The 14,080-nt window shown below is 35.1% G+C and overlaps 1 protein-coding gene across 6 annotated transcripts in view; it reads right to left on the bottom strand.

Annotated features, from left to right (window-relative positions):
• ZNF326 (zinc finger protein 326) overlaps positions 1–14,080 on the bottom strand; it is a 62,671-nt gene that overhangs the window by 45,781 nt on the left and 2,810 nt on the right. For 2 of the 6 annotated variants that reach the window (XM_063625373.1, XM_063625374.1), the window contains exons 2-6: positions 13,522–13,566; positions 6,364–6,399; positions 6,158–6,269; positions 3,663–4,068; positions 1,126–1,324 (exon numbers count right to left, since the gene is read on the bottom strand). In XM_063625373.1, the coding sequence (XP_063481443.1) occupies positions 1,126–1,324; positions 3,663–4,068; positions 6,158–6,269; positions 6,364–6,399; positions 13,522–13,566 (798 nt within the window). Of the gene's footprint in view, positions 1–1,125; positions 1,325–3,662; positions 4,069–6,157; positions 6,270–6,309; positions 6,400–13,521; positions 13,567–14,080 lie in introns of those variants that run through there. The other 4 variants (XM_063625375.1, XM_063625376.1, XM_063625377.1 and 1 more) reach the window with 4 other exon arrangements.

Below are 14,080 nucleotides of genomic sequence, written 5' to 3'. Positions count from 1 at the left end.
TAATCTTCCTTTCATATGCTAAAACTATGACATGTTGTACTTCTAGCCAAGTGACAGAATAGGGTTCCTTTCCTACTAATTTTCTATAAAGTCGCATAGTCTATACTACAGCATAGCAAGACCTCGTATTGAGGAAAATTCAGCAATCATCTTTTTAAATGCCCATTTTACACCTGACAGAGAAGGCATAATTTAAAGAATTTTAGTTTCATTCTTAGCTACACAACACTTTTCTCAAGTTTTGTGATATAAAAAGGGGGTATGGGGGAGGGATACACATATATCTGCTTTAAGAGCAAATCAGTTTATCAAACTTTTGCAATATTTAACCATATGTGCAAAATATATCTTTGAAATAGGTCCCAAGAGAATCAACTGCATTTTCTATTACAGTAATGTCCAATAAAATTTCGAATTTGATACATAACAGTCTATCAATTGACACACTGTTAAAGGTATCCCCACAACACATACTCTGCTTAGTATCAGGTTTCCAGAATTTCAGAAATTCCAGAATATTGTTTCTTATTAAACAATAAGGCCTGATGAGAAAGTAATTTAAGTACACTTTTTAAACCTTTCTCAAACTTTATATTATAGAAAATATATTTTAAGGAAAGAATCTAACATTGCAATTTCAGTTTTTTCAAATATTACATATTAAAATGTCTATAATGTTATAAATGGGAAAAAAGTTATTTTAAAATAAAAGGGAAAAATGAATACAAAGCAAATTTCTGTTACAATCATATGGAGGTTTAAGAACAGGACTTCTAGAGCATTACTTGCTCTGGAATAAATACTGGCATTACCATTCACTGGTTGTTTGACCTAGGCAGCAAATTATTTATCTATTCTGTGCCTGTTTTCTCAGCTGTAGAGGGTTTGCTACACAACCACACAGGATTCAGGAAAAAGGAATGGACCAGGGTATGTACATTTTAAAAGTATCTTTGGGTATTCATGACCAATTATTAACTGCAATAGGGGATTTACAGATCTAACTTCTACAATCATAATTGTTATGTAGTTTCTGTATATAAACATGAAAAAATTACCGAAAAGTATGGAATTAAAAAAAATAAAAAGTATCCTGAATTATAGCAATTATGTTTTCTTACTTACTGGGTGATTTGCTGAGGCTTATCTTCTCCATAGGTTTTGCTATTTTGGGTTTCTTGATAAAGGTTCCACTGGGCTTATTAAATGGCTGCATCATTTTTCTCTTTATTCCTCTTGCAGCAGCAACTGTCACATTGGTGGATTTGTTTTGATAGTCAACAACAATTCCGGGTCTATGAATGCTTCCAAAATCACCCATATGCTGTAAATTTGTGAAATCAATAAATATTAGCATATTGTCCAAGAAAACATATGAATTCATATAAAATCTTCATGTTAACTATCTACTAATTTTCACCTGAAAATTCCCTGGAATGTAACTAAATTTTACATGTCCATTCTGAAAAAACACATTGAAAAACTCTGTAAATTATTACATAAACTCAAATGCATTGAATTAGTATTTTTATTTCCAGTAGAACAAATAATGAATATTTGCTACCTATGTTTTTACTTTTACATTTCAAAATTACTTGAGATTATAGACAACATATGTGCCTGTCCAAATGTTACCACTTGTACAACTCTCTGACAACTCCTCTTCAGAGTTCCTAATTGATGTTTTCCCATGAAAAGACCCTAAAAGAAATCCTTATTTTACTAAAACTAAGATACACAAAGAAGACCATATTTGTAGTTTGAAGTAAAAAAGATCCAGAAATCATTTAGTATTCTCCCTGTTGAAAAAGGGAATGAGAAGGCGAGATGGAACATTAGTATGAAATAGGAGAGTTAAAGCATAACCATGCATCAACTTCCAAGACACACTTCAGATAAAGAATTGCATCTGACGTTCCATTCACATTCTTACCTAGAGAAACATTTTCTGACCCAGAAGCCCAAGAAACAAAAGTTTACAGATGAAGAGTCATGCAACCAAACGACTCTTTGTGTCCCTTCCTCTTCTCTTGTCATTATCCAAATCTACTACACCAAGAGACCACATGTCCACAGAAATTTATTGTGCTAATCTTACTTTTAGAAGATAAAGATGGAGGAGTAATCTGAAGAGAAGGACCCAAGGGAAATTGTACAAGTGAAGATTTAAAATGTAGGTCCTATTGGCTCATCTACTTCACTAACAGGAGGAAAGAAAGAAAAGTCCATTCAGACTAGAATGGTAAATACAAAGTATAGGAATACTTGTTTTACTATTATAAAAATGAAATTTACTTTTGAAGCCTCATTAAGAAAACACACTTTGCCTAAAATAATATACAGCATGGAAAATATTAAGTGTTTTCCAAATTTTCAAACTAGAATGGATTTTCAATTCAAAACCCAAAGCCTATCATCCCAACTATTTTCAATTAACCTATGATCATGAAGTATAGTGGAACTGTAATGTATCAGTTGCTTACAATTGTATACTATGCTTAGGAATGTCTATCTAACCTAGTTGTGTTTCCACGTAATTTAAAAAGTCACAACAGGAAAATCGTCCTTAATTACGCATTAAAGGTGCAATGCATTTTTACATAAGAGTAACTGTTAAAAATGCAAAATTTCTACACAAGTATAACAAGCTACACTGACATACCAAAGGTTAATAACCAGTCAAAAACGTGTACCCCACTACATTTTTTACTAGAAATACTTTCCTCTGCAAAGAAAATATTAAGAGCAGCTGACTTAAAAGGATTCTTACATTATAACAAAAACACAATACTCTTTAAATGATCAAACTATATAATAACCCCACAATCTGCATACACTTACTAGGTAAAATTTCATGTCACTCAAGTGACCTAAGAACATAAAGCATAATGTTTACACTATGTACCCTAAAGTTAAACAATTGTGGACTAGTATATTTACTCATTTAAGCAATAATTTACAAAATATTACTTCCTAAGAAGAAACCATAAACATATCTGTACAGGTGGAAATTACTTCTCAAGAGTAAAACTAGTAACACAAGGGAAAATAAAACAACCAGCAATTGGACATACTGTAAGAGTGAGTTAGCAAAATTACACTGACCACAAATCATTGTACAATCTATTATACACATCAACTTCTTCACCACATAAACATGGCTAAGCTATCCTGATCTATCATCAACTTTTAGCCTCCTGTGTTTAATGTGAAACATGGAGCTTTGAAGAAATTCTACTTGCTAGAGTTTAGCAACAAAGTATAAACATTTTATCATACATTGCACCTTTAACCTACTCAAAAACTCAAAAAGGATTCAGTGACCTTTCACAATAATCCACAAACTATTCCACCAGCAAAACTGCTAGTGTTTACAAGGAAAAATGCAACTCCTTTTAACCCCTTTTAGACCAAACCTAACAGCCTCACCTTTTTAATAAAGGGAGATTTGGCACAACTTTATGATCATCTCAAACTGCCACTTATTTTCTGAGGTGCTGGAAAAACTTTTATGGTCAACCTAGAAATTACGTTTATGACTCAGCTTTTGCTTCAAAATACACCGGGATGAACAGTGTTTATTCTAGTTGAAAACGATGGTCTTCAAAGGGTTTAAAAGAGTGACTAGTGAAAAGAATCTGAAAAGATTCTGTTGTACTTACTCCTCGGCCTCGGCCTCTGCCTGTTGATGGTCCTCCAAAAGCATCATAGTTTCTGCTTCCAAACGTACTTTCAGGATAAGCAGGCGTTCCTCTCCCCCGAGAGCCTACAGGTGCAGGCTTCATATGGGGTGAAGAAAAACTGCTGTAGGAAGAGTAATTCTCTCTTCCTCTGTCCTCCATAAACCCAGGCCTCAATTTTGAACGGGAGTAAGGTGCTTCCCAGCTAGACCCGCCCTGGTTTCTACCTCCGAAAGAGTCAAGGCTATTCCGGTAGGAGCTCTCAAATCGACCACCATAACTACCTCCGAAGCGGCTTTGTTCGGGTTCATTAAAACCATAGCCAGATCTGTACAGATCTCGCCCACCCAGAGAAGACCTGGAGTCGTAAGACTCATAAGGTCCAAACCTGGAAAAGTTGCACAGTGAGGGAAAAAACAAAAGTAAGCTTACTAATGTTAGACAATTCAAAAGACAAATTATCAGATGACATTTATCAACTAAAATTCATTTATACCATACTGGTTTGCACAGTTCTACTTTCGTTCACACTTGATTAGGGCTGGGCAGTTCAACATGAGACCAGATAGAAAGCTATCTGAGTCAGATTCTAAATATGATTTGAGTTTAGTAAAACTTAGCTTTAAAATCTGCTTCTTAGCAGCTTTTCTATTTTATGAAGAAGAAAAGATTTGTCTGTCATTATTTAAGCCCAGCCCTAGTCTTGGAAAAGGTCATTTGCTAAAGTTCACAAACTATTCAAACTTTTTCCTGATATTAAAAATTACAAAACATTTACAACATTTTGGCTTTCAATAAGGGACACAAATTGAAGTCTACTTAGATGTAGGTTATTTGTGACACAGAGAGATCCTTTTGCACTCCCAATAATCTATATCACAAACTGCTACATTGTGTCTGTAGTAGTCAAAATTTGGGTAATTATCTCTGGTTATAAAAATTTGACAATCTGCCAAATTTCAGCCAAGGTCAATTAATCCTCAATCACTTTTTACTTGTAGACTAGAAAATCTAACACATCTAGAAGGATAAACAGATAAAACATAAAAGTAAAAGATCACCAACATATACCCTCTGCACATGAATTTTCAAGGCAGATGAGAAAGAATACATCTTATAATATATTCAATTATTTGCAAAATTATTTCCTTCAGGAAATTATCACATAAAACTACCCTTAAAAAGGGAGCACACAGTCTCCTCGAGGTTTTAAGAGAGTTAACAGAAGAAATAAATCATCTTCCTTCTCACAAACCCAAAGCATGGATTACAAAAGTTGCTTGATATCTTACAACACAATTTTATAAAGGCCCACAATTACACATCAGATAAAACAATAACATCTACAGAAATAGCTTATGCACATTACACTCACAATATAAAAGGGCAATAACTGACATTAAAACATTAAGTGTTACATTACTTCAATTATTTACAGATCACTAAATAGATTTACTTCTGAATCCTAGTAACCATATAAAAATTATTCCTATTTCCAGCTACATTTTTCAAAACATCTACCACATAAGCAAAATAGTTGCAACTGTTCGCTTTCTTAATTTTTCTTTACTATAAACCATAGTGGTACACTGGAAGCAGAAAGAAGGAAAGTAAGCATCATTCAGTCCATCATTAAGGAATCCGGATCCTTCAATTTATGCAGAAGGATAACTGTTTCACATGTCTACTAACTAGTTTTACTTATATTCAGCAGGAACCTTTGTGCCTCAAAAAGTAGACACCCCTTCTCCTGAAATATGGTCAACCTTAAAGCTTGTAGTTGTTTAAGTAGGTTTAAGCTTTATACAGTAGTAACAGTAAAATATAAATACAATCTAGACTAGTCAAAGGTACAGTATTCATGGCTTTAATACAATGCTTCTAGCCTAGAGCACAAGTGCTTTGGTGTAAGTAGTACCTGCCAATAAATAACCTGAACATAATTTTAATAATATTTTTATTATTGCAATACGCTCTTCCTTTAAAATTAGAATTAAAGGAATGTCTTGAATGTTTCTTGGAAAGTAAATGTTAGACTGGTTCAGTAAAATCCATTCTAGTTAGACTGCTTTGCTAATTTACATAGCACCCCACATTAGAAAAGATTTTTTTAATTATTAAGAAAAAGCTTCATAAAGAATATTTTCAATAACATTTTTATATCACTTTTCAGGATATTTTGATTGACAAGAAGTTAAAAGTAAAAGAATTTTTAAAAAGTTCACTGCTAAAAACAGAGTATCTTACTCTATTATATTGACATGATATAGTTATCTGGTGTTTTCCTAAAATAATGTCTGCCAGTATACTGATTTAAATTTTATACCCATTAATTAACACCTTTAAACATTTAAGGTGATGATTCAGTAGCAAACAGTGAAGTTCAAGTATCATAACATGCCTAAAGAGTACTTAAAATAATATATCCAAAATCTTACAGTTGTCTAATTATTTGGCCAAATGATTAAGCAATTTACCTGCTACCCCCACCACCACCACTGTGATTGTCCATGCCATATGACTGGTTTAGGTAGGAATCCATGGATCTCTGACCCCCATAGGATCCATGGCCATAGTCACGATCCATCCCTATAAGAGTTTAAAAAGAAAAAAGTTATATGATGCTCACCTTTACTGGCACTCAAAAGAAGAATTTTTAGATAAATATCCTGGAATGTCAGACCTCCATAAGATCCAGGGCCATAATCACGATCCATTCCTAAAAGAGAGTCAATAAGAAATCGTCAGTAAAATACACCATTCTCTTCAGGCATCTTTGCACAAAACACAAGATATTCCTATCTATCACCTGAGATAATTTACCATTAACATTTAAACTAAATTCACACTAAATGCTGAAGGGAAAAACACAAAGACGAGGAGCTACTAAATCAAATTTGCTGAAAAAAAAAAAAAAAGCCCTGATATTTCAAAGAAAAACATATTTTCAACTAAAAAATCCTATATTAGAATTTTTTTTTATTTTCTTTTGACTGGGTTATGAGACGGGCTAATTTTTGTATTTTTGATAGAGATGGGCTTTCACCGTGTTGCCCAGGCTGGTCTCGAACTCCTGGGCTCAAGCAATCCACCTGCCTTGGCCTCCCAAAGTGCTGGGATTATGGGCATGAGTCACTGCACCTGGCCACAGAATTATTTTCAATTTAACCAATATTTGTTTGACTAGGAGACTACTATAAGGCCTTGTATTAAGTACTATAGCATATATAATTAATGATACATAATTCCTATTCTTAAGAGAAGTCAGCATTTAATAAAGTCAAAGGGGAAATTTTTGTCCTATATGACAGCAGTAGACTATACTTGTTTTCTGCATCTAACTGCTCTTTACATGTCTGAAAACTCAGAAGCAGCCACATTTCCAATTAGCCTCGTTCACAGTAATTGAAATAGATATTTTTAAAAAGTAAAATCACAGATTGAGACCAATCTATGGCACTGTGCCTATAAATTATGACTCAACAAATAAATGCAAATTCTAGCAATGTGAACACTAAAAAAAAAAACTAATACAATAAGCATATTAAGTCTATTTTATTACACTGCAATTCTGCCTATATACTAACCTCTGATATGAAAAATAAAAGAGGTAACAAAATCAATTTAGGATGACTATAAAAATCAGAAAGTAAAACAAACATTTAGAATTTGTTTTCTATAAAGTCCTTTAAAAATCCCTCATTACCATCCTCCCCAAATGTCATACACAAATACATACAATAGTACACACAGAGTAAATACCTTGATTTTATATTTTTAAAACATTAAATTTTATATAATCATTTAAATATCTCTACTCCCAACAATAACAATGACAACAATAACAACTTTATAAAAATAGTACTCAAAGTCATCCAACTTTAAACCTGGTAGCAACCTGAATGTTCAAAAAAAATCAATCCTCTCATTTTATAGATCTGGAGAACTGAAGTCCAAAGAGATGAAATGATTTTCCCAAAATTCCATACATATCCTTTTGTCTAGTCTCATGCTATTGCTTCCACATGAAACATTTTCCTCTGCCACTCTAAATATCAGCTTATTGAAACTTTCTAATCTTTTAAAGTCCATTTCAAATACTAATGCATTCAAGAAAACTTTTACTGATACTCTCAGCTGAGTGTCATCTTTCTTCTGAATATTCACAAAAGCCTGTAACTCTCACGTGGTGCTTGTGATACTCTGCCTTACTCTGCCATTTGCGGCCTCATCTTAAATTTACTAGTCCTGTGGTAAAGGTCCAATTTTTATCTTAGAACAGCAGCTGCTGGGCGTGGTGGCTCACGCCTGTAATCCCAGCACTTTGGGAGGCCGAGGCAGGTGGATCACGAGGTGAGGAGATCAAGACCATCCTGGCTAACACGGTGAAACCCCGTCTCTACTAAAAATTAAAAAAAATTAGCTAGGTGTGGTGGCGGGCGCCTGTAGTCCCAGCTACTCAGGAGGCTGAGGCAGGAGAATGGCATGAACCCGGGAGGTGGAGCTTGCAGTGAGCCAAGATCGCGCCACTGCACTACAGCCTGGGCGACAGAGTGAGACTCGTCTCAAAGAAAAAAAAAAAAATGAACTAAGTTAAACCACTGTTTTAATGAAAACAACTGACATTATTTGTTGTCAATGATAAAATTCATGCTTTCAAGTGAACATTAGAATTTTTTTAAAGTTGTATCTACCACCTTGAGCTTGACACCTTCCCAATACTTAAAGGCTTTCTAATAAGGTTGGTGGTGGTATCACTGAATACGATTTTTTAAATATTGTGCCATAAAACTGATCAATATTTGGTAAATCTGCATTTTATATAAAAACTAGTATTTTCCAAATAATGCCGATATTACAAAATAATTTATGGTAAAAAAGATCCATTCAAAGTGCAAGACATACTAATGGGTTTTAATATAACAGTACAAAAAGTTTATCAATATACAAAACATATGGAGATATTTTACTGCTTTTTTCATTTGAAGACTTCAAATCTGGTGCGTAATTTACACTTACGGAGCACCTCAATTCAAACTATCCATGTTTTAAGTGCTCAACAGTAACATGTAGCTAGCAGCTACCAAGCTGGACAACACAGTCCCAGATTTAAAATTGTTAATTTTTTGTGATACGGTTGGTAAGTATATAGTAAAATTTACGCTCATATCTCTCAGAGGATAATTCTGAGATTAAAATAAAGTTTTCAAAATGAAAAGTTTTCCTCTAAGGCCTCATATTAAAAAATAAGATTATGTTTAGTCAGGTACACAGAGAAAAAAATCTTACGTTTTATTTCTGCTAATTTCTATTTTGAGTTAGCATTGGCTGCCTTTGAATACTAAAACCTTTAGTTTTTTATTCTATTTATTTCACTATAATCATAAAATTATTAACATTTATTGTACACTAACCATGTATGTGTTAGGCACTGTGAAATGTACAAAAATTAATAAAGCTACTTTCATATAGCAATGATTCTGGTTGATTGTTCATAGTACTGTTACTACTCATTTAAACAGGAGGAAAAGTCTTTATATTGTATACAATCAGTGTAGTTACAGGGCTACAGATTCTGTAAGATGACTGCTTTTTTACAAATTTTTCTTCCAGGTCACCAAAATGAATTTTAAAATCACTTTTAAAAATAAAACCATGAGAACATAGCAGTATCTCTTAAATGATAGTAATTTACCCAGAAAAATAAAACTGACCTAATAATTTAAATCAAATATATTCTATCACTCAGATCACTCTATCATACAAATAATGCGCTCAAAAATGCTAAAACTCATTTTTAAATACAAAGAAGCAGCTGTGACATACTGGGGAAAAAATACTGACCTATGGGCTGGGCAAGGTGGCTCACACCTGTAATCCCAACCCTTTGGGAGGCCAAGGCGGGTGGATCACCTGAGGTCAGGAGTTCAAGACCAGCCCGACCAACATGGTAAAACTCCGTCTCTACTAAAAAATACAAAAAAAATTAGCCAGGCGTGGTGGTGGGCGCCTGCAATCCCAGCTACTCAGGAGGCTGAGGCAAGAGAATTGCTTGAACCCAGGAGGCGGAAGTTGCAGTGAGCTGAGATAACACCATTGCACTCTAGCCTGGGCGACAAGAGAGAAACTCCGTCTCGAAAAAAAAAAAAAAATTAAAAACTGACCTATGACCAAAATAACTAACTATGTGACATTAAGTCTTGAGTGGGACTACTTTTTAGCAACTCTACACTACCAGCACCCTACTACAGGATACCAGCATCTACCACCTAGGTTATTGCAAAAGTCTCCTAACTGGTTTTCCTGCTCCACTTTTGCTGTTTATTCTGAAGACAATAGCCACAATAATTCTGACAAAATGTTAAGTTCAATCACGTTCAATGCTCAGTAACCTCCAATGGCTTCCTCTTATTCCAAGTAAAAGCCAAAGCTTAAAATAACATCTAAGAGCCGGGCGCGGTGGCTCACGCTTGTAATCCCAGCACTTTGGGAGGCCGAGGTGGGCGGATCACGAGGTCAGGAGATCGAGACCACGGTGAAACCCCGTCTCTACTAAAAATACAAAAAAAATTAGCCCAGCGTGGTGGCGGGCGCCTGTAGTCCCAGCTACTCGGAGAGGCTGAGGCAGGAGAATGGCGTGAACCCGGGAGGCGGAGCTTGCAGTGAGCCGCGATCGCGCCACTGCACTCCAGCCTGGGTGACAGAGCAAGACTCCGTCTCAAAAAAAAAAAAAAAAAAAAAAAAAATAACATCTAAGAACCTATACCAGTGGTTCTTAACTACAGGAGATTTTGCACCCCCTGGGGACATTGGCAATGTCTGAAACATTTTTGGTTGTCACAACTAGGGAGCAGATGCTACTGACATCTAGCATACAGAGGCCAAGGAGGCTGCTAAATGTTCCACAATGCACAGGACATCCCCCCACAACAAAAAATTACCCAGTCCAAAATGTAAGAAATTTGAGAAACCCTGCCCTACGTGATATGCCCCAACACCTCTTAACTTCATTATCAATTATATATACCCCTGTTCACTCCACTCCTACAACACCAGGCTCCTTGATGTTTCTAGAACACAAGGTGTATACCCATTTTAGCAGCTGCTGTTCCCTCTGCCTGGAATGCTCATTCCCCTGAATCTGCACTGTTTACTCCCTCAACTTTTTCAGGTCTTCACTTGTATTGCTTCTGATATATAAGCAAATTATCTTTGATTTTCAATGCTTTCTGGCTACACCTCACCACTCTAACCTTGTCTTAAGATTGCTCAGCAAAAAATCATCTGTTCTAGTCAAGCCAGCGTTAAGGTTTTGCTCTGTCACCCATGCTGGACTGCAGTGGCACAATCATAGCTCACTGCAGCCTCCACCTCCTAGGCTCAATCGATCTTCCCATCTCAGCCTCTGGAGTAACTGGAACTATAGGGGGGCACCACCATGCCTGGCTAATTTTTAAAAAAATTTTTTTGTAGAGACAGGGTCTCACTATGTTGCCCAGGCTAGTTTCAATCACCTGGCCTCAAGCAGTGCTCCTACCTCAGGCTCCCAAAGCGCTAGGATTATAGGCATGAGCTACCACACCCTTTTCTTTCCCTTTTTCTATATGCTATTTATATAAAAGGTATTATGAATCAAGAAGGAAAACATGGAGACACTGAAAATACATTTTCCTTCCAGGAAATAGTGTGGGGAAAATCTGTATCTTGCCATGTTTTCCGATGCCTTGTACTTCATTTCACTTCCTAGAAAATACAGTGCTAACAATAAAATACATTTTTGGCTTTTTGGTACTTAGACACTGTTTATTTCTTAAAGCCTGTAAGTCTTCCTCTAAATGGCTTCATGGCTTGCATACTCACCTATCTTAAGTCTATGCTCAAATGTCATCTTTTTGGGGAGTCCTTCCCCAGAGACTCTAAAATTGCAACACATACAAGCACACACACACATTTATCCTCCTTCTCTATGTTATTCTCCCTCTCAATGATCATCATCTAACATACAATATATATTACTGCCTTTTTCCCCTGTGGACTAAATTATGACATATATATTATTTCTTATCTTGTTTACTATTTCATCCCACTAGACAGAAAGCCTCACAAAGGCAGGAATATTTTCCATTTTGTTCACTGCTATATTCCCACCTCCTAGAACGATATCTGATGCCCAGCAGGCACTAAATAAATATTTGCTGAACAAAGTCAAATCGAATCCCTGAAATTAAGTTCCTCATTTGTAAAACGTAAATAATCTAGACCTAGAAGTACTGTCAAGCATTGGCCTTTAATCAGAGGTGCCTTCCAAAATCATTCAGAGTAGTTTTGCACAACATACACAGCCAAAGACCACTTGCCCGGAAATTAAGATTCAAGAGGTATAGGCTATGTCTGAAAAGAGAGACTTTGAAAAAGCTCCCCAGGAGATTCCAACAATCACCCTCAGATGAGAACCAGTTATAACTAAAATTAGGAGAAAAAATAAAAGTCATAATATTAGATCTTTTTGCAACACTGTATACTAATTAATAAATAAACATCTGGCCCTGAATGAGTCTGCATTTCAAGTCCTATGTTTAGACATTAAATCCAACTATCCAGTAAATCCTAGATGGCCTTTTATCATTACAAACTCTCTCCCTCTCCCCCTCCCTCTTCCTCTCTCCCTCTCCCTTGTAAAAGCACTAGTCGTACATTCCAGTTTAAAATCCTGGATTCATTTTTATTCAACCCTCTCAATTTTCTACCCATTACTAGTCAGCCTGCAAGTTCTGCTAATTTGCTCTTTATTTTTAAGATTACTACTATCACCTCCCAAGTTCAAGGCCTTAAAATCTTTATATCAAAACTTATGAAATGGCTTTCTCGTTCATTTTCCAGTTTTCAATATAACCTACATATATGCAAATTAAACTTCCTTTGGTAATTTTCAATTTCCAGCTCACAAATATATTCTTCAGTACTAACTCCCTATATGTTAAGCCTTTTTAGCCCACATGAAATCCAAAGTTAATCTTTAAAGATAATGAAATAAAAATTAACTGTTCAGTAATTATTCCCATAAATGGCAGTCTTTAGTAATACATTTGCTTCAGTTTTACTTTGTGAATATATTCTATTCTTTATGAAAGTTGGATTTTACATTTCTCTGGCAATCAGGATATTCAATGCCTCAAGTCCTTCATATGTTTTTTTAACCTGTATTAATTGTTCTGTGTTCTTTTTTTGTATTATTATCTTGTGTGGCAGGGCCCTAATTCTAATAACTATCAAAATGACATCCAACTGTATTCTACCTACCTCTCATGATTCTATCTAGCTCTATAGTAACAAGTCTAATGTCATGCTCATGTCAATAAACAATCAAGCTTCTTCATGTGCTCCTCTAGACAGCTCTTTATATACTAACACATTTGGACACACTGAAGAAAATGACCTCAAAAACAAGGTCAAAATGCATTACAATACAAGCTATATAGAACCAAGCCAATAATCCACTTAGTCTACATTACTCAATACCAAAGCCTCTAATTCAACCAAAATAACTCGGCCAGTGTCTTGTGATTCATCACTCAGGATGTAGTTAGGCCCTTTGGAACACATTAAAATAATCACAATTCAAACAAAATGGACCAAAAAAAAAAAAAATCAAACTAATGTGAATAACCCTTAACATTTTCTGATAGCAAATACCCCAATTCAAATACTATATATAGACAATATTAACACATAAATGATATATCAAGAACCAAAACAAGGACTGAAATAGGTAGAACTGGCTTTTTACATTGATATTATATTTTTATGTGCATGAAGAGCAAAGCTGAAAGAGGATACGTACCATTAAAGCCCTGATAAGTATTCCTGCAGGCGGAGTGTGTGTAATCTATGAAGACACATTTAACAAAAAGGAATTAATGTGATATTAGCAATAATTCAAAATTATATACCCATCTAGTCAAAAACAAGCACAATTTTTAAAATGACATTAACCCAATTATCTGCAAAACTGAGAATAATTAAAACAAATAATTACCAATACTCCATTCGGGAAAATGTATCTCTTTTTTCTTCACTATCTCCCCGAATGGTAGGTTTATTATCCAAATTATGGTAAACATTAGTTTACAACACTTGATACATAATAACAGCCAAAAGAGGGGATTCAGCACTGATTTGTACCAAGTAACAAAAAGGCAGATAGATTAAATTTTATGTATCAAATAATGCAAAAGCAGACATCTGAGAATTGTACGTAACATGAAATTTTTGCTAAGTTAATTTCTTTTACCATTTAATTTGCTCTTTAAAGATTTCAAGATCTTGGCCGGGCACGGTGGCTCACGCCTGTAATCCCAGCACTTTGGGAAGGTGAGGTGGGCGGGTCACGAGGTCAGGAG

Source organism: Symphalangus syndactylus, chromosome 12, assembly GCF_028878055.3.
Source record: "Symphalangus syndactylus isolate Jambi chromosome 12, NHGRI_mSymSyn1-v2.1_pri, whole genome shotgun sequence".
NCBI classification, from domain to species: Eukaryota; Metazoa; Chordata; class Mammalia; order Primates; family Hylobatidae; genus Symphalangus; species Symphalangus syndactylus.
Note: the sequence above shows the minus strand (reverse complement) of the source record. Positions and strands in the feature narration are given on the sequence as shown.